Here is a 22,252-nt window from a genome sequence, read left to right as displayed (position 1 = left end):
GCAGCCATCTGCTGAAGGAACAACTGTAGGATGTTGCTATCCCTCTTGCTTGTGTTTCCTGGAGGAGCCTTATTTGTTACCTCAGGTTGATACCTTTTTGGTAATTGCTTAAACATTGATGGCTGGGGGTAGCAGCAGTTCTCTGCTGCCCTGCCACCTCCAACCATGACTCCTCTGCACACAGTAAGTTTCCAGCTACAAACACGTTCTGCTCCGTTCTTGTTAACGTGGCTACATCTCCACTGAAATGCCTTGTACCACGTGCAGCTGAGGGCTGCCGAGGTGGGAGTCCACCTGTCCTACCTTTGTGCTGTGTGCTGACTGTGCAATTCCACTGCTCTTGCCTGGAACACGCTTCTGGAGCTGCCTCCTTGTGCTGCAAGGCATCCAGGTGACTGCATCTTGTAACTGCATTACATGAAACTGTAGAATTCAGTCGTGTGCATTAATGCATCTTTTAGCTCTGAACTCAAAATCTTGTTCCTAGCTTGGGAAGTATTTATTGTTTTGCAAGGTCTGCCTGTTACTTCTAAAAGATAGGGACTGGCTGACTATAATCTCTTCATACCAGATGGAAAATGGGCGTGGCTGGCGTTTGCAGGGCACAGCTTGGCACAGCTTCAGGTGTTGGCATCGGGATACAAGAGCAAAGCCTGCAATAGAAGCTGCCTGTGCACAGATGTGCTCCCTGCTCCAGTGGTAGCTGCAGCCTGACCTCCACGGCTGAAACACTGACCTTGGCAGGGCCTCTCACAAGGTCAGACACCAAACGGAGTTGTTCTGTCTGTATCTCTCCAAATTTCCACAGCAGGCACCAAGAACTCCCCCTGTCTTTGCCTCCAGCATCTGCAGTTGTGATTTGTGCTTTTCTGCTGAGGCAGCTTTTGTGTGAGCAGGACAGGCAGCCTGTCTGTGTGTGCTGGGCAGGCTGGGGCTGCTGGGAGTTCTCAACCTTTAGCACCTGCACAGGCAGCTGTACCTGAGCGGGCCAGGGGCTGGAGGAAACTCCAGTGGCAGGGAGACCTTTCTGGGAGGCAACAGCACTTTGTACAGTGGCTGAGCTCTCTCCCTCCAAGGTTAAAAGAAGCTGGGATCCAGAGTGTCTATTTTTAGCAACAATGTACAGTTGCCTTGGCAGAGAGGAGGGGAAGAAATGCAACTACTTCGTCTTTCTGTGGTTAGGCCAGGCTGGGCAGGTTGCCCTTCCATCCTGACATGTTTCCAAAGTCCTGTCTACTGGATGGATTTGAAGCTGGTGGCACATCTGCCATAGCTACTATTACTTATTGCTGCAGAAGGCCCTGAAATACCCTGTGCTGGCCACACCAAATGCCTTCCTGTTCTTTTTTACTCAATGCAGAATAATTCTCAGGGCCTTTAGTTCCTTTTCTTCACCAAACCTCTGTGGTCCTGGCATTTTTTTTGTGAGGGATATAAGAAAAGGAAAACAAAACCCTCCTGCTTTCCCTTCCTCTAACGTTACCTCCTGTGAGGAGCTGGAGTAGACCAAAGGATTCATTTCATAGCAATGTAATTTATTTGTCATCAGATGAGCACTCACAGTCAGGACTTACGAGGCAGGACATGGAAAATGCTGGCAAGTGCATGGAGGTGGCAACAGGGGTCTGGACCTTTGTTTTCCTATTAGTCGGTTTTATTTTAATTACAAGTTTAAAAAGATTATTTCTGTCCTTACTGAACTCTCTGTGCAGCAATTCCTTTTTCCTGGAGCTGGTATCTCTCACATGAGAACAGGCAAAGAATGGAATATAGCACTCCCTGAAGCCTGTGATGAGTGAACAGGCAGGTATCATTCCCCACTGGATGTGATCCTAATTAGCATCTGTGATTGCTTTGAAGCAATGAGAACTAAGGGTCTGTCTGCCAGACTGTGCATCCTACACACACAGGTTCTCCTCTGCATCCAGGAGACAGGGCCTGGCATCCACGGGATCACACCTGCTCTGTGCTCCAGGCCTGCAGCTGGGCCAGGTGTGCTGCTCTCACCTTGCTGTGACTTGCTGTGCTGTTCTATCTGTTCAGTGCTTTCCTGCATTCTCTGGTGCTTGGGGTTCATACTGTGCTGCCAGTGCAGAGTTAAATGTCCCCGTACATCAGTAAGACACAGTTCAGACAGGTAAAATGATGGCCAAATATACTTCAATTGTACATCAGTTACTTCTTTAAAAATGGCACTGGACTTGAACTTAACATATCAGATGACCTGGCATGTTAACAAGCAGAAGCTCTGTGCAGTTTCCCACTTCAAGCAGCATGTTCTGGATCGGATTGGAAGGAGTGGGAAGGAGACACTGATCACGAGAGCCAAGGACTGTATTTCACAGGGGCCATGGCGTGGGGAAAGCCAAGATCTGCTTGTGTGAAGGCAAAACAGGTGGGTTTTATTTGTAGCAGCCCAGTAGATCTGAGCATGCCTGGAGTGAGGTGAGGTGCTGTGTTCCAGCACAGGGGCCTCCCCGGCTGCAGTGTTCCCTTGAGTCACCCTCCCCTGCAGCCTCAGCTCTCCCCCGTTGTCCGAGCACCCTTCCTTCTCCAGGTGAGGTTTAGGTGCTTTCTTCCACCAGTGTGGGGGAAACCACTTCCCACTCTCCATGCAATAGTAAACTTCAGTATTTTGAGAAAGGTTTTTCCTGCAGGAGCACCTCCAATGATGTCCCAGCCGACTGCAGGGGTTCAGCCTGTCCCTGCAGGTACTGCTCAGGCAATCTGAGCTCTAAGAGTCCTTTGCTTTTCTCTCCTTTTTTGCTCTAGATGCCATTAAGGTGAAGAAGACCCTGGGGCAGAGGTTCCTCAGGTAGACAGCCAGGAAGGGAGTCAGGCCAGCCACGAGCACTTCCTTCTTCCTCTGTCCCACTGCATTGAGAACCACCTGAGCCACCTCGGCCGCCGTCTGTCCCTGGGCCGTGGTCTTGTCCATAACTGCCAAGGGAAAGCCCAGTGAGCATCAGTATCAGCAGGTAAACCCACACTTAGGTACCTTTCCTAGGAATGCTCTAACTGTACATGGCTGCTTGTATTGGCTTTTACTCCAGTTGTGTAGGGGAGCACAGGCAGGCGTAACTCATGGTTGGGCCAGTAGTCACTGTCTAGGAAGGTTCAATTTTGGAGGTTACTGTTCCTACCCTGCATCCCAAGTTGCTTTTTGATCCTTCAGAACTAACCTGTGTCCCCACCAGAGGCCATGTATTGCAAGCACACCTTGTAGCAACCCAGTGAGGTGGAGATGCTTTAGAAATAGGGCACCAAATCGTATCTCACCTCCATAGCGAGATCCATCTGCTGTGATAGCGTTGAGAGAGAGGTTTGTCTGGATGTATCCGGGGCTCACAACTGTCACATCAATGTCATACTGCTCCACCTCTGCTCGCAGGCAGTCAAAGAAGGCCTGGGTAGCGTGCTTAGAGGCAGCATCTGAAAAACAGGGAAAGGGCTGTGCACCAAAGAGAAGGAGCAGGGCTGAAGGAATATTCACTGCCCAAGTGGCTTTTTAACACTGCAGAGCAGCCACTTCTCAGCAAGAACCCAGCAGCTGTTCTCCAGCTTCTACGTTTGTTTTTGTTTAGTGAATGGCAGCAACAGGTAGTGGGAGTGAGAGGCAATTTAGGAAGGCAAACTGTAAACTCAAGTTGAAAACTGGCTGGGATCCTGAGCTTACTATCACAGCCCTGCCAAAGCACTCCAGAGTGAACCCAGGCTGCCTCCCACTCCTGATAAAGGACACCCAAAGTCTGGCTTAGGACGTGTTGGTCAGACAGGCTCTGTCTGGGGAGGGCAGAGCTGGCAGTCCCTGCACGGTGCTGAGCACTTGGGGACTTGCAGAGCAGGTTCAGAGCTTGGCTGCACATGGGTCAAAACCAGATCTCACAAGCAGGCAGGAGCAGGGAAGTGTGGCCTAGGGCAGGATTTCCCCCTGTTAAATGGCTGAGTGACTCCGTTTCCTTGCTCCCTTCCCATATCCATGGTCACTGCCACCACCTCACCATGGCTGCAGGGCTGACTCCAGCAGCACGAGCTCAGCATGGGTTGCACACCCTGTGAGGACCCAGGCAAGGACTCTTCAGAACACAATTCCTGGAGCAGTCACACCCACATCACCTGCAAGACCCCATGGCTCAGACATTCCAGGCTCTTCTCCACTCAGCATTGTGCCTGACCCATCTTATGCCACCACCACTGTCCTTTCAGTGTTTATTTTCAGCGATTTACAGATGCTTGTGTGCTAAACACTCTACTCTTGGTTCATCCATCTTTTAAGAGGCTTTTTCCAGTAATCTCACCAATGTTATTTCTTGTCATAGCTGATTTAACATGAACCATTTGCTGGATCAAGATGACTGTTTAGGCTTTTATTTTGGCGTTGGTTTTACTAGAGCACTTCATAAATTACTGAAACAAAAGGTTCCTACTTTCTTACTGGAGATTAACCAAGCAAACAGCAAGGATAAAATGCAATAAAATTATGGATTTACAGGGACTCTCAAGTGTTAAAATAGGATTATCAAGGTGTTTTCAGGACACTGAAAACATATTGTCCTTCTGAATCCCTTAACAACTTCAGGATAGGACTCAGGTTTTGTATTTGAGAGTACCTTCCTCATCTTCTCTCAGTGATTTGTGACCACACTGAGGGTGATGCACAGCTCTGCCTTCCCTGCACGCAGCCAGCTCCATGGAGAGCTAAATGTGGAAGCAGGAGCCAAGTATTTATTCAGCCCGGTGCCCCAAATATGTCTTTCCCATCTTCTGTGGAGGTACTTACATGCGGATCTGAAAGGAATGCTTATTTTGCCTTGAACGCTGCTGATGGCCACAATGTGGCCTTGTCTCCTCTTGATCATGGAGGGGAGAAGTGCTAGCAAAGGACAGAAAAGACTCATTCAGACAACACTCCTGCCACTGCTGCTGTCAAGAATCAAAGCTTTCAGAGTGTTTAGAGATGCTGAAGTGAACTGGATCTCTTCCCAAATTCCTGCCAGCCTAGAGTCAGGAGATGGAACGAGGAATCATCTCTAATCAGGCACTTCCCACACAGTCTTGCCCAAGCACCTCCTCAGTCCTGTCCATAACCCAAAACCTTCCACCCACCCCTCTCAGGCTGCACTGCACCAGGTACAATCACAAACACAAGTTAAGCTGTGTTTAGTTGTGCTGGTTGCAGGGACCTCAGCCAAATCCACGTGGATCACAGGTACCTTTGGTGAGGGCTACAGGTCCAAAATAATTTGTTTCCATCACTTTCTTATCCACATCCAGCCCCGTGTCCACGATTGTGCCTCGGAAGCTGATGCCTGCGTTGTTGATCAGTATGTCCACGTGACCCAAGTGCTTCAGGATCTCCTCAGCACCATTTAGCACAGCTTTGGTGTTCGAGAGGTCAAACACCACAGTGTGGGGTTTGTGTGTCTGCGAATAAATCAAAGTTAGCAAAATACCAGTTGAGGCTGTGCTGGTTGTTTACACTCCTGATGGGATTTCGCAGCTCTGGAAGCACAGGAGCAGGGCCATCCAGACCTTGTGCTGCAGTTCCATATGGCAGGAACACATGACAGAAGCAGGTTGTGCTCTTGTCTTTGTCTGCTCCTTCCTTCTACCTGAGCCCAGGAAAAGGGCAAGGGAGATCATCTTCAAGTACTGAAGTTTCCTGTTGTCTTATTAAAGACAGTGCATCTGAAAAAGTCAAAACTTAGCCCATGTGTTTTCTACAGAAGCCAGCAATACCTTTTTTTGCCACTGTCAGCAGAACTAGACATTAAAAATAAAAGCCAGCAGAAGTCACTTTTTCAGGTTCAGTATATGACATACAGGTGCAAGGAGTCTGGGCATTGCACTCCCATGCTTTCCCTTCCATTTCTAGCCAAGAAGCCTTTCAGATGCCTTATTTTTGTAGGGTTTTACAAGAAATGACATGCCAGCTCAATGTACTCCTATATCAACATCTATCCCTAAGCAGAGAGTTGCATTTTTCCTATTGCTCAACAGAACAAGCCACAGGCAGTTCTGTAACCTCTGTTAACACCACGAGCAGAAATCCCAGCCACACAGAAGCCTGTCCTCCTCCCACACTCACCTTCTTCCGGTGATTCTTCACAGCAGAAAGCTGCTGCACCAGCTCCTTGAGCTTCTCACTGTCTCTGCCACACAGCACCACCTTGGAGCCAGCTGCATGGAAAGCTTTGGCACATTCTTTGAAGGAAGCAAGGGAGAGAGCAAAGTAAGCATTTGAATAACAAACAGCAGATCCACATCAAACCTGGTGATAAGTAAAACCCCTGTTAGCTGGCAGGGGTCTGAGGTGGCTTTATGGCTCCTGAGTAATGGTCAGGCTGATTTGCAGCAAGGTCACAGCCACGTGCCACCCTCCTTTGAGTGTGACAGACACATGATAGTGGTGAGGCAGCTGCTGTGCTCACAGTTACTGTGCTGGTTATGCAGTTATTGTGCTGTTTACACACCCTCCCCATCAGCTGGTTGAATTTGCCTGTGCCTCTTCATTTTTGACTTTATGCCCTTCTCAAGAGGGACCACAGTTACCTTGTGTGTGTCATCCAGCACAGTGGGGAGTGGAAAGTTTGGCAAGGTAGCTGGGAGTACAACATGAATGCAGAACACCAGTTTGGGGAAGTTTTAGAGAAACAATTTGGCTTCTGGCTTTTTCAGGATTTAGGGAAAAGACCCCTGACAGCACAAGAACAGTGTATCTCATTCTTTGCTTTGATGAGCTCCACTTTATACAGGATGATTAAAATTTTCCTTAACAGATCAGACTTTCTTGCATCAAAATCTGTGCTGGCTGTAGGTTATAACTGACGTGGGAGTGCAAGCCATGCCTCTCAAAACTCAGAGCAAGGGAACTTTCTGCTCATCACTGCTTTATTCCAATAGCTGCCTCTTCCACAGCCTGTCCTGCCCTTGGTGCCCTCCTTTGGGTCCATACCTTTTCCCAGGCCAGAGGTGGCCCCTGTGATCACCACCACTGCCTCCTGCAGGTACGCTCGCATCCGCATCCACTGCAGGAACCGGAAAAGGCCGAAGATCCCCAGGCTGCCAAAAAGCAGCGGGATGATGACTGTGCTTGTGAAATCCATGAATCTTCCTTTCTGAACAGTTTTCCTAGAGCCACAGGAGGAAAGGAAGCAGGTCATTGCACCGTGAAGAAAATTAGCAGAGGCTGGAAAACAAGGGGGATTATTTTTCTTAACCTTGCCTTGGACCGACAAAAAAGTAATCCCCTACAGAGGTATCATCAACAGATTTCCTCATCCCTGCATTTAGACTTTGGAAAGTTCACATCAGTACCCAATTTTAAGCATTTAAATGCTAATCTGGACATCCCAGCAGGACACTTGGCATTGGATCCTGTCAGCTGTCATGTAACAACTTGGGTTCAGAGATGCTGTTCCCGGGTTTTGCTCTGGATTCACCCTCTTGTACAAAGTGTATTTAGAGTGAAAGTTCCTCAGGGCTGGGATGTGTCTCCACATTCTTCTGATTGTAATAAAACCTCTCAGATTTCTCTAAAACAGCCAGTACCACAGTACCTACAAGCCAGAGATCAGTTACTGTGTATTATCCCAGATGGATATAAGCCAGTCTGTATTCTGGAGGCTCCAGGTTTTCTCTCTGAGCAAGTTATTTGCTTAACGCACTGAAATCTCATCCTGGCATTGGATTCTGATACCAAGGCATAGCCCTAATCTCCTTGCTAAGCCATTCCTTCAAGGGAGTAGTTTTTTTTTACAGCCAAAGAGCAAGTGAGACTTCTGCTGTGAAAAGGCCACTGATTTCCCCACTGTATTTACCCCCAAACTTTTATTAAAGCTTGATGTCAGAGTGAAGTCAATGAGAACCCCTTCCTGGAATCTGTACCACTTCTGGGTCACACCTAAAGTCAAAACCAAATCTCAGTGTATCTTCCCTTCCTCGTCCTTGTGCAGACAGACTTTGAACTCTTGCAGTTCAAACTGCAAGACAGATCTTTACTAGGAAGATACTGGAAAGTTCTGGGCAAAAAACTTGTGCTACTTCAAACAGAAGGCACAAGAAGCAGAAAACAAGAGGTAACTGCAATGCTAAGCCAGAATTTAGTGTCACTGAGTGACAGTGAGCTTGTATGGAGCTGAGGGGATGGCAGAGGCTCTACATGCCATGGAACAGAGCTAATGTGGAAAATATCAGGCTTTCTGGATGTCCATCAGGGGCCTGGAGAGAATTCCTCAAGTAGCTGTTAGTGAACAGGCTTATTGAAACAACAGTGAAGTGAATAAAGTAAATATTTCTGGAGGTACAGCTGGAACACAATAATATAACACCAAGACAGCTCTAAATAAACTTGACAAGATCTAAAAATAAAACCCATCAAGTTGGTACACAACTCTTCTCCAGGTCCTTTGGAGCTTCCCACTCCTGAGCTAACTTGTGTGTCCACAGAGCACTTCCCTGTGTGATCCACTGTGCATCATGCAGGGAGACATCCAGGGCACTGGCTCCCTGGGCACAGGGAGTGTGCCCAGAGTGGGAAATCAGAAACCCAAAAGGAGGACTGAACTCAGGCCACTGGCAAAGCATCTTATTCCTCCACCTCTGTGCTGAGGGAGTGCACACAGGGTGTGTCTTGTACTGGTTTACAGCCAGGGACTGGTAGAGTTGATTTAACGTAAGAGAGAGGATCTTCCCTAAAATAATTCTTGTTTAGACACAAGGCCACTGGCCTCTTTAGGCTGGATCAGAAGGTTCAGCTGGTCCCTGAAAGCAGCTGCCTTTTTGTTGCTTCTCAAAGGTCTCCTGAAATTCAGAGGACAAGATGTGGGCAGAGACAACAGGTGCTGTGCTGCCACTGGGCTGACAGGACATTTTGGAATCAAAAATCTCCACGTTATTCCCAGAGTGGGAGCTGACAGGTGCAGTGGCACTTCCTGAGCACAGGCTGAAGTGGAGCCACTGGAAAAATCTGGCCCTGACCAGGTTGCTTCTGATTTCAGTGAAATGCAGGTGAGAAGGTAACTGGGAAAGGGGGGCTTTCCTGACACCTTTCCTAATTAAATCACACTAGGAGATGGGAGGGAGTTCCTTGTTTAATTACAGCATGGTTCTTTCACATTCTCTGTGAAAGGTTGACTTTGCAAGGCCTGAACTCTCTGTCACGGTGGAAAAGAGCCCCCAAACCTACCAAATAAAAGCCATATTTTAGACACATGGCATCCATTGCTCCTCAGTATGAAATAGTTGTGCCTGGTTAACTTAAAACAATTATTATTCATTTAATTTCTAAACAAAAAAGCTCTGCCTTTAATTCTTTTTGATTTGAAAAATATTTCCAGGTCTTCTACTGTTTTTATTTTCTTTCCCCCCCCCCCTTTTTCTCCATATTATAGACAAGAACTGGGCAGATTATCCATCTCTGCCTGAGGGCTGCAGCAAGCCAAGAACCCAGTCAGCAGCAGCAACCTGCTTTGGCAGCTTCCAGGCTGGAGTTTGAATCAACAGGTAACCAGTAAATTCTGGGGAGGGGAAATGTGGGATGGGAGAGAGAAAGGAGTGGAGCAAGAGAGAGAAAGATTTGCCAATCAGAGATTTGGATCCCTTTCCATTAGGGCACGTGGATGCAGCACCTTCTTCCAAGGAAGGTGCTCAAATGGCCCCTTAAAAGAGCCCCAGAACAAAGAAAATCTCAGTTCACTCAGACTTGAGGGAGAGGAGAACCCAGCTGAATAGATTATTTTGGAAGGAAGAATTTCTGTAGTCAGTTTGAGATGAACTGGGTGTCTCACACCTCCCTGCTCAAAGGTCTGAGACCCCACTGTCACCTTTGTTCAAAAATTTGGGTATTCACACTGAAAAAACCCCCGTTATTAACAGGTAATGTTTATGACACCAAGTTTTCAGCAGGAGAAAAGCCACTGCTCATTAACAGGTTCAAATCAAGTCCTGTAATTTCCAGTTCTCCATCCCAAAAGGCAGGATTGGAACATGCAGGTTATTACAGAGCAGAAATAAGAACACTGATAATGTGAGCAAATACAGGTGACTGGAAACTTTTTGAAGGCTTCCCATAAAATAAATCACAATAATCCAATTAAAAAAAAAAACAAAACCAAAAACAAAACAACAAAAAATCAAAACTTTCCCCTTTAAACAAAAATTGGATGTTATCCTATGAAAGCCAGGACAATGGTTTCTCAAGGAACAAGGATTAGTTAATAAGGTCAAGGGTTCACTTAAAGGGACCAAATATGAGATCAAGTCCTAAAAGAAACCAAACCCCTGAGAGCTCCCCCAAAAAACACCTCTTTTGTAGCTTCAGCCTCCCAGAATCACATTGTCCTTTACGTGACGAGTGGCAGCAACTGGGGTGCTTCAGTCCCAAATCCCAATCCGGGGGGATAAAAGGAAATGGGGGGAAAAAAAGATCTGGTTTTCCTAAGGGAGAAGCACAGCAGCTCTAGGCTTGATTAGTGGCTTTAGTCTGCAGAAAGCACAATGTCCTACCTTAGAAAAGAGCTCACTTGCAGTGGCTCTGGGTTGGTGTCTCCCTCCGGTCCCGTAACAGCCCCCACTTAAATTTGGAAGTGGCAGAGATCCAAGCAAATGTGCCGTGTCCAATGCCAGCTCAGCCAAGAGCTGCCTCTAAAAACAAACCTCGGGAATACGGGCTGTGACCTTTCCAATGGGGAAGGAGGGGGGGAGAAATTTAACCCCCAGATTGAAAAGACAGAAGTGAGCTCAAAATGAGACAACACTCACAGTGACCCTCTGATTGTTTCTAGTACCAAACGATTTCAGAGCATCCATAAGGACCAGTGCTGGTCTTTCCATGCTCTGGATGGGAAAAAAAAAAAAAAAAAAGGCAATTTGTAAATCAGCTGTAATTCTCTATTACTGTAATTAATTTTGGGGCATATACTGATGTTACAGTGCACACGCTGAATGGGTGTCAAGCCAGTAATCTCCCCTCTGAGGGTGCTGAGGCCCTGGCACAGGGTCCACTCGGAAATCCTCAACTGGTGTTTGGGACAGAAACAAAAGTGGCACAATTAGAAAATTAAAAAAAAAAAATTGTTGTGCCAAAGAAACTATTTAGCAGACATTTACCAAATCAAGAATCGCCTAAAACAACTTGAGAACAAGAAAGTTGGCTGAGTATCTCCCATATATATTGATAATATATAATTATCTATAATTATGTATTTAATGGCGGTAACAGCGATGAACTCTGTACTGGGGAGCGGAGGTCCCAGGGCCGCGTTCTCCCAACCTCTCCCGCATTTCCCAGACTCCCACCCCTCACAGGGCCGCTCCCAGGTGTCTCCTGTCCCCCTCTGTCCCCTCTTGTTCCCTCCTGTCCCCCCCGGCCCGACCTGGCCTCCGCCGCCGTCACCATGGCCACCGCCGGAAGTGCCGGGGACGGGGCACTTCCGCCCGGGCGCCCACTGATGGGCGGCCCCGCCGTGACGCCAACCGGAAGTCCCTGCAGGAGGGCGGCTGCCCTCACCGGTCCGCCCGCCCGTGCCGCCCGGCCGGGGAGCAGCGCTGCCGGACAGAGGTTCCGCCCTCCCTCCCCACCCCCGGCGTTCCCCCTCGGTTGCCTGTCGCAGAATCCCAGAATCCCACAGTGGGTGAGTTGGAAGGGACCACAGTGGGTCATCTTGTCCAACCTCCCTGCTCAAGGAGGGTCATCCCAGAGCACATGGCACGAGCTGGTGTCCAGATGGTTCTAGAGTATCTCCAGTGAGGGAGTCTCCGCACCCTCTCTAGTCTCTGTTCCAGTGCTCGGTCACTGCACAGCAAAGAAGTTCTTCCTCATGTCCAGGTGGAACTTCCTGGGCATCAGATCTTCCCATTGCCTCTTGTCTCATTGCCGGGCACCCCTGAGCAGAGCCTGCTCCATCCTCTGACACTGACAGACATTGATGGGGTCCCCTCTCACTGTCTCTTCTTGAGGCTGAACAGCCCCAGCTCCCTCAGCCTTTCCTCATCACAGAGATGCTCCAGTCCCTTCATCATCTCTGCAGCCTCGGCTGGACCCACTCCAGGAGCTCTGTGTCCCTCTATCCTGTGCCTCCTCCATCCTCTGGCCGAGCTGTCCCTGGGCTGTGCTGAGGGGCCCCGGGGTGCTGTTCCTGGGGCTGGAGTGCCCAGGGATGGGTGGAAGGGGACAAATGGGAAGGTGAATTCAGCTCGGCTTCACCCAATATCTGCAGCTCATGTCAGTTTTTACCATCAGATTCAAGACACAGAGATATGGCTGTTCCAGAACAGCTGAGCTGGGCAGGCTGTGCCTGTGGCTTGGTTTTGGGGAGTCTCTATAATTAATCTGAACTCCACACTGGGTGTAGGAGGAGAAAAAGAGGTGTTTCTGCAGAGCCCCTTTCAAAGCCGTGACCAGGGAAATCTGAATTCTCTCTTTTTCCACAAGCTCTGTGCAGGAAAGGGGCCTGACCGTGCTGCAGGTTCTGCAGCTTTAAATCTCCTCTCCCAGGTTCTGGCACTGATAAGGGGCAATAGTGCAAACCTGACCAGGCCTTTGGAAACCTGAGGCCCCTGTGATCCCAAAAGCCCAAAGTCCAAATGTGTAAGGGCTGAGGAAGGAAAGGCAAATGGCTTCATCCCAGCACAGGGAGTTTTCCCACCTATTACAGTGTGTCTGAGCAGAAGGTACTTTTACAAATTCAGAAATACTGAAGTGTTTTCCAGAGACAAGGGCAGTTAATCCCAGATGTCTGTCCCTGTGAACAGCAGTGAGATAAAGGACAGCTTTTTATGACAGGTCTTTGAAAGACAGTTCTGTCATCAGTTTTTATGATAACTTTGTTCTGTTCCTCTCTTCTAGTAAGAAAAATACTGAAATGAATTCACAGCTTCAGCATAAGTTTGTCATTAGAAAGGGATCGATACTTGAGGGAAAAGGAGAAAAGAATTCAAGATCTTCCTAAAAAGTCACATTCTGAAAGGAATGGTGGTAATGCACTTTTTTGCCTTCAGGACCAACGTGAAACAAAATGGAAGAATCAATAATTTTATTTGCAGACATGAAATTGAAAAATAGAACCCAGAAGAAGGTAGTTTATGTCATGGCAGGCTTGCAGGGAGCTGTGGTCAGTTCAGTCCTCTGAAAATCAGAGCTGGGAAAAGCCATTTCAGAGCATCTTTCCCACCCAGGTGGGGCAGGATGAGCTGTACCCTAATGCACAGGATGGCAGTTACCCTGGAGCTGTGCCCAAGCTCCTGTGGTCACTCGCCTGGTATCTGCCAGGCATTTATTTTAACAGGGAATGGTCTGTCACCAGACTGGCAGGTGCTGGCAAAGCTGATTGAAACCAAGTGCCTAGTGAGTCATACAAAAAAAGGGTAAGGCTGGAGCTGCAATTAGATAGGGAAATTCATTGAAATAAAGCTTGACTTCATTGCTTTGATTGAGGTTCCATTTTCTTAGGTTAATCTGCTGTAATTAGCAACAAATTCACCTCTGATTTAAACCTGCTGGTCGACACATCACACACACTGGATGGTGGTTAGGTGACTTACATAAGTCAACATGTCTTTGTTCTCAGAAACATTAGTGGGGAATCTATCCCAAATCTAGGACTGGTTTTAGAGGCTGTACAAGCCCCAACTGGTAAATGTTGGTATAATCTAAAACCACGCCTGTTGTTTTTATTAGCACTCAAATCTCTCCCCTTTTCTTTCTCACCGTGTCAGGCCACAACTGCAAAGGGCTGGAATCCTTTTAGCATGTTAACACTTCCTTGACAAACATCCTGCTGTTCTATTGCTGCTCTCTTGAAGTGCAGGAGCTCTTTTTTGAGGGGGGGGGGAAAAAAAATCTCCAAACTCAGGGCACTGTTTGCACTTGTGTTTGGTGACATCTGCTTTACTGCAGTCATCACTAAGTGCAGATCTGCAGCCTTTTAACCCCAGTCTCTAGGGCAGCAATTTTGTGCCCTAGTTCTTCTGGGCGCTTATTTGTCCCCTTTTTTTTCCAAGGAGTATAAGATGTAGCTTCTTTCTGTAAGAAAAGCTTTGGTTGCTTACCCTAAGAGCAAAGATCTGGGCAGAAATCCCCATGGGGTAACCAAAACCTTCCCTGAGGAAAACATCCTTGAACTGGTTTGAACTGAAAGCTCCCAATTTCACAGTGCCTTTGGCTGGAAAATATAAATGTTCAAAGGGCTGTGGCGTGATTAATGATTTTCTTGTCTCAGCCTCTGATGTGAGGGTGCAGGTTCTCCTCCTTCCCTCTCTGCTCCCATAGATCAGGTCTATAGGAGTGAATGAGAACAGACCAGGGTGGTAGGGGGAAAAAACCAGAGAACTATGATGGAAAACAGAGAAATAAGGGCTTCTTGGGGCTTCTCCCATTCGTTGCCCCTGCAGCTCTTTGCAGATAGTTGTCTGTGTCCCTTCCACACAGTGGACCCAAGAGGTTGGTCTTGATTTTTGCCCCCATGGTAGTTCTGGTTTGGAACTGGGCTCTGACTCAAGGACATCAAACTCCTTTCAGAGAGCTCTCGCTGGACACTTGGTCACTGTTTCTCTCAGCTCTTGTCTCTGGGAGAATTTTGCTGTAGGTTCAGTTCATTGCAGTTCACTCACTGGTTTTTTCCACCACCTGAGTATTATTCTTCTTTTCCAGTTATTTTCTATAAGGTTTGGCTCCAGTTGTTTATAATTACTGCCTTCTCCAGACCCTGCACTGCAGCATTTCCAAGCTCAGTATGAGAACAGTGTAGACTTAGTGAAACTGCTTTGCTGATGTGTGATCGTGCTGCAAATCCCCAATCCTTGCGGATAACTCAGAAGCTGGGGAAGAGGGAGAGGGAGCAATATCCTCTCCTCCTGCAGCTGAAGATCCTCAAACGTACACCACGACCATTTTAATGGAGTTGAATCCCTCCAGGGGAGATAACAACGTTTTGTCACACACAGAAATGGCAAAGCTGAGGTACCATTTCCATGAAAAGATGCTAATTGTGGCTGTTTTAATTGCTGAGGGGACAACTCAGGCCCACTGTAGAGAAATATCTCCTACATGCAGCTTCACTGCTCTCAGGATACCCAACCCTGTCCTTCCCTGCTGCCTTCCCTCCTTGGTTTGGAGCGGGAAAAGCAGGTAAGGGCTGTGGGCTGGGCCCCCAACAGCTGTACATGTGCAGGGGAGTGCAGAGCCCACCACTCTTCTGGGTTTTGGTGGGTCAGGAAGGAGTTAAATGACAACAGAGGGAGAGGCTGTGCTATTGTTCAGGCATCCCTGGGTCCAGGGTGGCTGATCTCTATTCCCGGATCTGCCTCTGGCTTCCTGCACGACCTTGGACTGCTCACTTACCTTTTCTTTTCCTTAGCTCCCAAACTACAACATGGAAATCATTCTCTTCCTGTGGTGCCCCGTTCCCTGCGGGTTTCAGTGGGGCGATGGGAGATGATGGGAGGAGGGGAACACGTTCCCACTGGAGAAATATTTACGCAGAGGGCAGCAGCTTGGGGGCACGTTCTTGTTCGTTCGGATCCAGCGCAGGCTGTGCATATTTGGGTGATATTTGGGTTTTTTAGAAGCAAACCTGTGGTGAAAGGCAAATGTTGGTGCAGCTGCCCAGAGCGCTGCCAGCTGCAAGGAGCCTGTTCTTCACTAGATGGTGCTTTGATCAAAGATTTGGATAAACGCAGTTCTTTCTGCACAGAATTTCCTAATTTTTCTTCCCCAGTCTCCATTCCTTTCCCTCTCCTTTCTGTGTTTAACACCACGGGGGACACTTAATGATGCTGGATATCGAACCAGGCTAATCTGTGGTACTGCAGGCTCCAGGCACCCACCAGCCCGCCGGGCTCCTGGGCTTTGGGTTTTGAAGCCTGGATCAGTGCTGCTGGGCTGTGGCAGAGAATTGAATTCTTTCCGTGTTTTCTATTCCCATAAGGAAAAGGCTTCAAAGAGCAGGTCCCCTCCCCCTCTCTGCTGGTGAAGGGCATTTAGGGAAGCTGGGAAAAAAAAAAATCCAGCTCTGACAGACGCATTTATTTAACAAACCACTGCCTTTCCCTACCTTAGCAGAAGACTGGTTGGTTTTTAAAAAAGGGAATTGATGCTTTTATATCCATCTTTGTATTCAGGGGATGGTTACCTAGCCAAGGTCATTGCTGCTGCATGCCAGGATCGAACAGGGAGCCAGCCTCCTCTTCCTTGAACGAGCACTGACTTCGGTGGGGCTCCCCCAAGGAAAGAATGGGAATAGGATTGGATCTGCAAGCACGAGGTCCCAAAGTCCACAGGAACAGCTTCCCCTTTTAGAACGGCAGCAGAGGAGATGAATGAAACTGTAATCAAACATTTCCTGTGCAGACATGCACGGGGAAGGGCTGTGCTGCCATCAGCCGTGACAGCCTGTTCCCAGCATCCCAACCCGGCACACACATGGGAGAACCAGCTGCTGAGCCCCTTCCACGGCTCCCTGAGGCTCTCACCCCTCGGCACTGGCCGAGGTTTGTCCCTGCAGCCTGGTGATCCCAGTCCCCCAGTGCCAGGCTGCAGGTCCCTGTACCTCAGTGCCAGGCTGGTGTTCCCAGTGCCCGGCTGGTGTTCCCAGTGCCAGGCTGGTGTTCCCAGTGCCCGGCTGGTGTTCCCAGTGCCAGGCTGGTGTTCCCAGTGCCCTCGCAGGCTGCCGGCGGCCACCCCGACCCTCCCATCTCCCTCCCAGTGGAATTTTACAAACATTAATGAACGGGGCTGGATCGCTGCTCCCACCCAATCAGCCGTGCACAGATTCACACTCTGAGGCCGGGAGGGATTTCGCTCCTGCCCCCGGCACTGCCCCAGGGGCAGCGATTCCATGTGCCAGGGCCGGTGCCCGCAGCATCCCGCCCCTCACGTGTGGAATGTTGTGCTCATGGAAGAGACGTCCCCGGAGCTGCGGCGTGACACAAAACTCCTCTCGGGACCGGGAGCTGACAGTGATTTATTTGTCACCCCCCTGTTGTCGTCGTCCCACTGCACATACATTTGTTCATCATTAGTAAGATATCGGTGGTGACTAAACCCCGGGTCTGCATCACACAGAAATTCGCCCAGAGCTGCAGGGATGGACAGTAAGAAGTGGGGACAGGGCATTTCCTCACATCTATTCCATCCGGAGAGCAAACCCCTCTCCCAGTCCTTCCTGCCTGACAGGGAATTGCATCGCTGGCTCGTAAAGGTATTTTTTTCCTCCCTGAAATGTGCTTGTTTTATTGTTTTCCTCGGATGGAATTTGCCAGCGTGTCCCAAATTACGTGGTTCTGAAATTTAAAAGCAACATACCTGTGTGGGGGAGAGAATGAGTGGTTTTCACTGTGCGAGCTGGCTGTCCCTCCCCTCCTCCCTTCTCCCCACATTCCCATGTGTTGTGGAGCCAGATGCTCCCGGAATAGTTTGGGAATGAAATGTCACCGTTTGAAACTGGTGAGTCACACTTTTGGGAGGAGGGGAGGAGAGAATCTGAAATCTTGCCGTGTGGCAGAGCGTCTCCTGGTGAGTACAGAGAGATTTTTAAAACCACAGACTCCCTGATGATGGAGTTGAGGGGCTTTGAATAGAAGCTGCTGGGTGTGTCCACGCTGCCGTTTGCAGGAAGATCTCAAAATCCTCTGCAAACTTGGATTTTCTTCGCAAACGTGCCCACTGCAGCTGGACCCCGGTGCCTCCTCCAGCAGCACTGGGTTCTGTCTGTCTGACAACACACCTACAGTGACTCTCTTAATTAAGTCTCCTGCACTGCTGCGAGGTGTGTAATTACAGTGAGACCTGACTTAGGCAACTACTCGAGGGACTAACAAAAAAAAAAAAATTCTATACCAGAGCAAGGAGGAACAGAATTTTACTGAATACATTTTTTGGGGATCTTTTAGAGGAAGTTTATTAAAAAAAAGGGAAGTAATTACTCCAGTTTCTTCCCAGTGTATCCCAATATTAGAATTATGCTTTTAATATACCAGGCATTAACATAGTCAGGGTTTCTTTTCCTTCCAAAAGAAGATCTTGAGATCTTTTGTCTTTTAACAGAGATTGCTACGAAAAAGTGTCAATCAGTGCAAATGGTGGCAACGATCTTGCCAAACGGACTATTGTTTATCAGAACCTCAGTACTTTTCCCTCCTTGCCCAACCCCTGGCCAGTGATAATCTTTTTTTAGTGAAAGAGCAGCATTCAGGATTGCAGTTTTAGGGTGTTATAACCACCCATTTTCACCACTCTACATGGCAACTCGAGCTAGTAGGTACCAAGAATGATGTGTCTTGATGTAGTTGTGATACTAATGGTGTCCCCCAAAGAGCTGTAGCAGTTCCAGATGGACTGATTTCAGATGTTGCTGCCCCAGAGGTCTCAGTCCTGTCCCCAAAGTGGCAGCTAGACTGTGCATCACCACTCACAGCCCAGAGTATTAATCTAAACCACCAACTATTTCAGGTTCCTTTGCTATTCTGAGCGTCGTGGTGACACGGAGGAGAGAAGATGTGCCACCCATTCTGCAGCCCCTGTTCCAGCAGTAATGATCTCCAGATGAAGGACAGGAAGAAGCTGGAAATAGTAATATCAGAAATAGTCCCCGGAGGGGCTGTCAGCCCTCGAGTCCCACCTCCAGTGGCATTCTGAGTTCATGCTGTGAGTAAAACTCCCGAATTTCTCACCAAGCCTGCAGTGAACTTGGTGGGGATTTTGCAAGCCTAAGCCCTGGGGGGTTTGATGCCATCTCTGTCTGTTTTATTTGGAAGACTGAGCTCAGAGCAAGATTTTATGAAGTGTGCCTTTCTATCTCAAATTTTAACTAGAAACCCACATACTCTGGATTTGACAGAAATCATCTCTGGCTGCAGAGATTTGCTGCAGAGCCGAAGGTTTTCTTTAATACTAAATAAAATAACCCCAGAGACAACCTTGAGAAGTCGAGTCTGTGTGCCATTCCAAATGCAGTTTCTCAACAGCAAAGCCTGTTTATTCTCTCATGTGTATCATTGTTGCCCTTTTTATTTAGCTCAGACTGTTTTCAGTGATTTTACACTGCAGAGCTGCACAGTGTTGAACCAGCCACACTGCAGGAGCTGAAAGTTGCAGCAGCAACGTAGGAGTGAGCCAGGGAACCAGGTAAGAAAGGGAACCCCTCTGGGTACCTGCTACACCTTCAGGTTTGAACTTTGAGATATTCCAAACCAGTAACTCTTAAAGAGATGTGAATGTCAGTGGATCATCGATTCTGAGGCATAACTGACAGTATTTTAGTGCTTGATATATTCTTACCTCTGTTCATGCTGGCATAGGTGTCAGCCTGGTAGGTTTAGTTCCCCAGATCCCTAATGAGGATTCCCTTTAGCCTGCAGTTTCCTGCAGATAACTCCCATGATAATGCTGGGAGTAAATACTCCCAATGGAAAAGTAGCTTATTTCTCAGAATGAGGTTATTGTCCTTGCAAATTGAGTAACAAAAGATGAATTTACTGAGTATACAACTCACTCAAGTGCTGCATGTTTCAAAGATAGGTGATGATTTCTTTAAAACTTAATGGCTTTTTGCCCAAATCAAAGGATTTTGTCTCATCACCTACAGTGGGATTTCCCAGGGGACTTGAGATAACATCCTCAGCCTCCTGGACCTTGGCAAAACTGTTACATAATGTGTGGAAGTCTTCCCAACAGGAACAAGCAAGCCTGGAAGGCCAAGATTACCACTGATTTGGTTTTGGGGGGAAAAAAAGAAAAAGACAACTGAAATGACGTTGGACATTCATTAGCAAAGCATTGTCAGAACACAATAGAAGAACAGACAAAAGCCAGTCCAGATTCTGTGGTATTTCCTAAAGGGCTCCCTCTGGCACACGGCTATTCCTTGCCAATCCTTCTGTATTGTTTTTGATAATGAATAGAAGCTGAACAGATGATTGTTGCATTGTCCACTAAGTGATTCATTTACATTAAATAGTGCTCCAAAAGTAGGCTTTGGGTGGACTTTTTTAGTCACTTCTGTTATTTATTTATACAGTTAAATTACCATCTTTTAACTCTCCACTGTAATAATTATTTCCTGATTGCTTCAGCTAAATTGCACGGGGTGTAACTCCTCTGAAGTCAGCAGCCCAGCAAGCCCTGACATAAGAAGCAGCATCCCACCTCTAGAAAACTGCCCCTGATCTGGGAAGGTGCTGAAGTTCTTGAGCATCCCTTGTGTCCTTGGTCCCTGGCTCTGAGAGCTGGGCTACGAAGCACAAACTTTGCTGCAAAAACCATCACACTTCCATGGATTTCCTTCTTGATCTCTCAATTCCTGCTGCATGTCTGCACCAAGGTTCTGGATTAACCCAGGACTTCCCTTACAATTCCAGGCTTTTCTTACAGAGGTCAAAAGTTTTGGTGTGGTTTGGTTTGCAGCTGTGACAGATGTTAGGTACTCGAGGGCGTATTGTTGGAGAAGAACATCAGTGTAAGAAGATATTTAGCTCCAAATCCATACCAGAACTGCAGGACCACTAATTTGGATGTACTAATGGATGGGGGAGAATGACACATACTGAAGGGTTTTTTGATGGTTGAACAATCTCAGGAAATCAACATCCAGGCCTTTTCATCTCCAGTTGTCTGAGAAGCTGCATGACTTTATTCAATGCCTGCAGTTACATCTCAAAATCCCTGATCTCCTAATTATTCTCTGTCCCCCATTCCATGTAGAACAGAGAGGTTCAGTGTGGGCTTTTGGTTCTGCCTGAGTGAAACAGTCTGGGGGAAGACAGCAAAACAGTGATAAAGAGATGGAAAGGGAACAGTCCTAATAGCACTGAGTTGTTCATATAATGTGGCCTCAGTTTAAATCTCCCAGGGCAGAGCAAAGCAGCCTTTGCAGTCCCTTCTGACATTTGCTCAGTCCCTCCACCATCCCCTCGGGGAAAAAGCAAAATTGCCAGTCCTGTGCTGAGATACAAAAGAAAGAACAGAAGTTTGTTTTGATGGGTTTATATGCCTGTACCTGCCAAGATGAGGCAAGACTGACTTTTTGCAACCAGTTTTCTACCAGCTCCTAAGCCAAATGAGCAGGGAGGACAAAAACACTCTGTAGCCTTCCAGCTCTTTGCCATTTGCTCTGGCTACAGCACCTGGGCAGAAGCTGCTGTGTGGCTACCTCGGATTTAGGCTTCTGTGTGTGTTACATTTCTGTTACTCTCCTACAGAAACTGCCTTTGCCTGGCCCGTGATTAAAGCAAAGTACCCACCCTTAGTGCCTCCCTGAGCTTTAACCTTCCTTTGGGTTATGTGGCATCTTCACGAACCCAGATGAAACTCAGCAGACGCAGAAATAAGCCCAGCCCTCCCTCTGCACAAACCCACGAGGTACTGCCAGGGTTTCCCCCGCTGCCTTCCCCCGTAACCCTCCAGCGTTGCTCTCCCTGTGTTCCTGCTCTCCCAGGAGCCCGGCTCGCTCTGTGCTCAGTGGCAGGCGACGGAATCAAACGCTGCATTAGCAGCTCCATAATAGCTGTGCTCAGTGGAACCCAGCTCCCTTCATTAATCCAGAAAATGAGAGTTGTTTTCGTACATTTGAGAAGCTAATTATTTAAGTGCTGGGAATTAAGGCTCATCAGATACTGGAGGCTGAGTTTGGTTTTGCTTCCCAGGGGACGGGATGAGACCAAGGGAAGCTGGTTTTGCACAGGTGAGCAGTGCAGCAACTCACCAGTACTGGGAGCTGGGAACAAGAACCTTAACCCTTGTCCACCTGATGCATAAAAGCCCCTCTCTTTGTACATCTGCTCTTCCAGACATCATCCAATGATTCAGAGAAGTTGTGGATGCCCAGAGATATCCAGAGAAGCTGTGGCTGCCCATCCTTGGCAGTGTTCAAGACCAGGTTGGACAGGATGTGGAGCAACCTGGTCCACTACAAGGTGTCCCTGCCCATTGCAGGGGTTGGAACTGGATGGTCCTTAAGGTCCCTTCCAACCCAAACCATCCCATGATTCTCTGATCCTTTCCATTTAAATAGATTTTTAAAGTCACCACTGATCAAATACCTCCATAGCTTTATTTTTTTCTGCCAGGAAAAGGTGTGCCCCACTTGTCGTTGACCTCACCTGGATATTTTGCAATAAATTAATATTGTCTTGTCTCAGGTGGGTTTTTAGAGAGGGAAACAACCTCATACCAGCTGTTCTTCAATCAGTTATCCTTCATCTTTACCTTTGACCACCATATTCAGGGAAGGGTTTAGATAGAAAAGCTCCTCCCTGA

At 47.9% G+C, this 22,252-nt stretch overlaps 1 protein-coding gene and 1 long non-coding RNA gene across 5 annotated transcripts; one reads left to right on the top strand and one right to left on the bottom strand.

The window, feature by feature from the left end:
- Nucleotides 1-1,514: 1,514 nt before the first annotated feature.
- Nucleotides 1,515-11,464, bottom strand: DHRS7B (dehydrogenase/reductase 7B). 4 transcript variants are annotated; one of them, XM_051778953.1, is made up of 9 exons: nt 11,376-11,451; nt 10,762-10,836; nt 10,507-10,644; nt 6,956-7,131; nt 6,089-6,204; nt 5,214-5,424; nt 4,781-4,873; nt 3,280-3,432; nt 1,515-2,940 (listed from the first exon to the last, which is right to left on the bottom strand). In XM_051778953.1, the coding sequence occupies exons 4-9, from the start codon at nt 7,104-7,106 to the stop codon at nt 2,735-2,737; spliced, it is 930 nt and encodes a 309-aa protein (XP_051634913.1). In that variant the 5' UTR covers nt 7,107-7,131; nt 10,507-10,644; nt 10,762-10,836; nt 11,376-11,451; the 3' UTR covers nt 1,515-2,734. The 4 variants fall into 4 exon arrangements, with proteins under 4 accessions (XP_051634913.1, XP_051634896.1, XP_051634906.1 ...); XM_051778936.1 differs by having other exon boundaries at nt 10,507-10,836; XM_051778946.1 differs by lacking the exon at nt 10,507-10,644.
- Nucleotides 2,884-20,287, top strand: LOC127467432 (uncharacterized). Its single transcript, XR_007903123.1, has 5 exons — nt 2,884-2,978; nt 9,393-9,504; nt 18,449-18,643; nt 19,014-19,123; nt 20,071-20,287. It is a non-coding gene; the product is annotated as an uncharacterized LOC127467432 (long non-coding RNA).
- Nucleotides 20,288-22,252: the final 1,965 nt, after the last annotated feature.

The sequence above is a fragment of the Manacus candei genome, unplaced genomic scaffold (assembly GCF_025592945.1).
Source record: "Manacus candei isolate 608988 ecotype Guabito, Panama unplaced genomic scaffold, ASM2559294v1 h1tg000002l, whole genome shotgun sequence".
NCBI classification, from domain to species: Eukaryota; Metazoa; Chordata; class Aves; order Passeriformes; family Pipridae; genus Manacus; species Manacus candei.
Note: the sequence above shows the minus strand (reverse complement) of the source record. Positions and strands in the feature narration are given on the sequence as shown.

Bases quoted from the DNA above. Each gene is read 5' to 3' on its own strand.
- DHRS7B (XM_051778927.1), bottom strand. From the start codon at position 11,398: ATGGTGACGGCGGCGGAGGCCAG. The intron at 6,205-6,955 runs GTATGGACCCAA...CTTCCTTCAAAG, and splicing joins CACCTCTGGCCTGGGAAAAG to AATGTGCCAAAGCTTTCCAT. The intron at 5,425-6,088 runs GTGAGTGTGGGA...ATTTATTCGCAG, and splicing joins TGAAGAATCACCGGAAGAAG to ACACACAAACCCCACACTGT.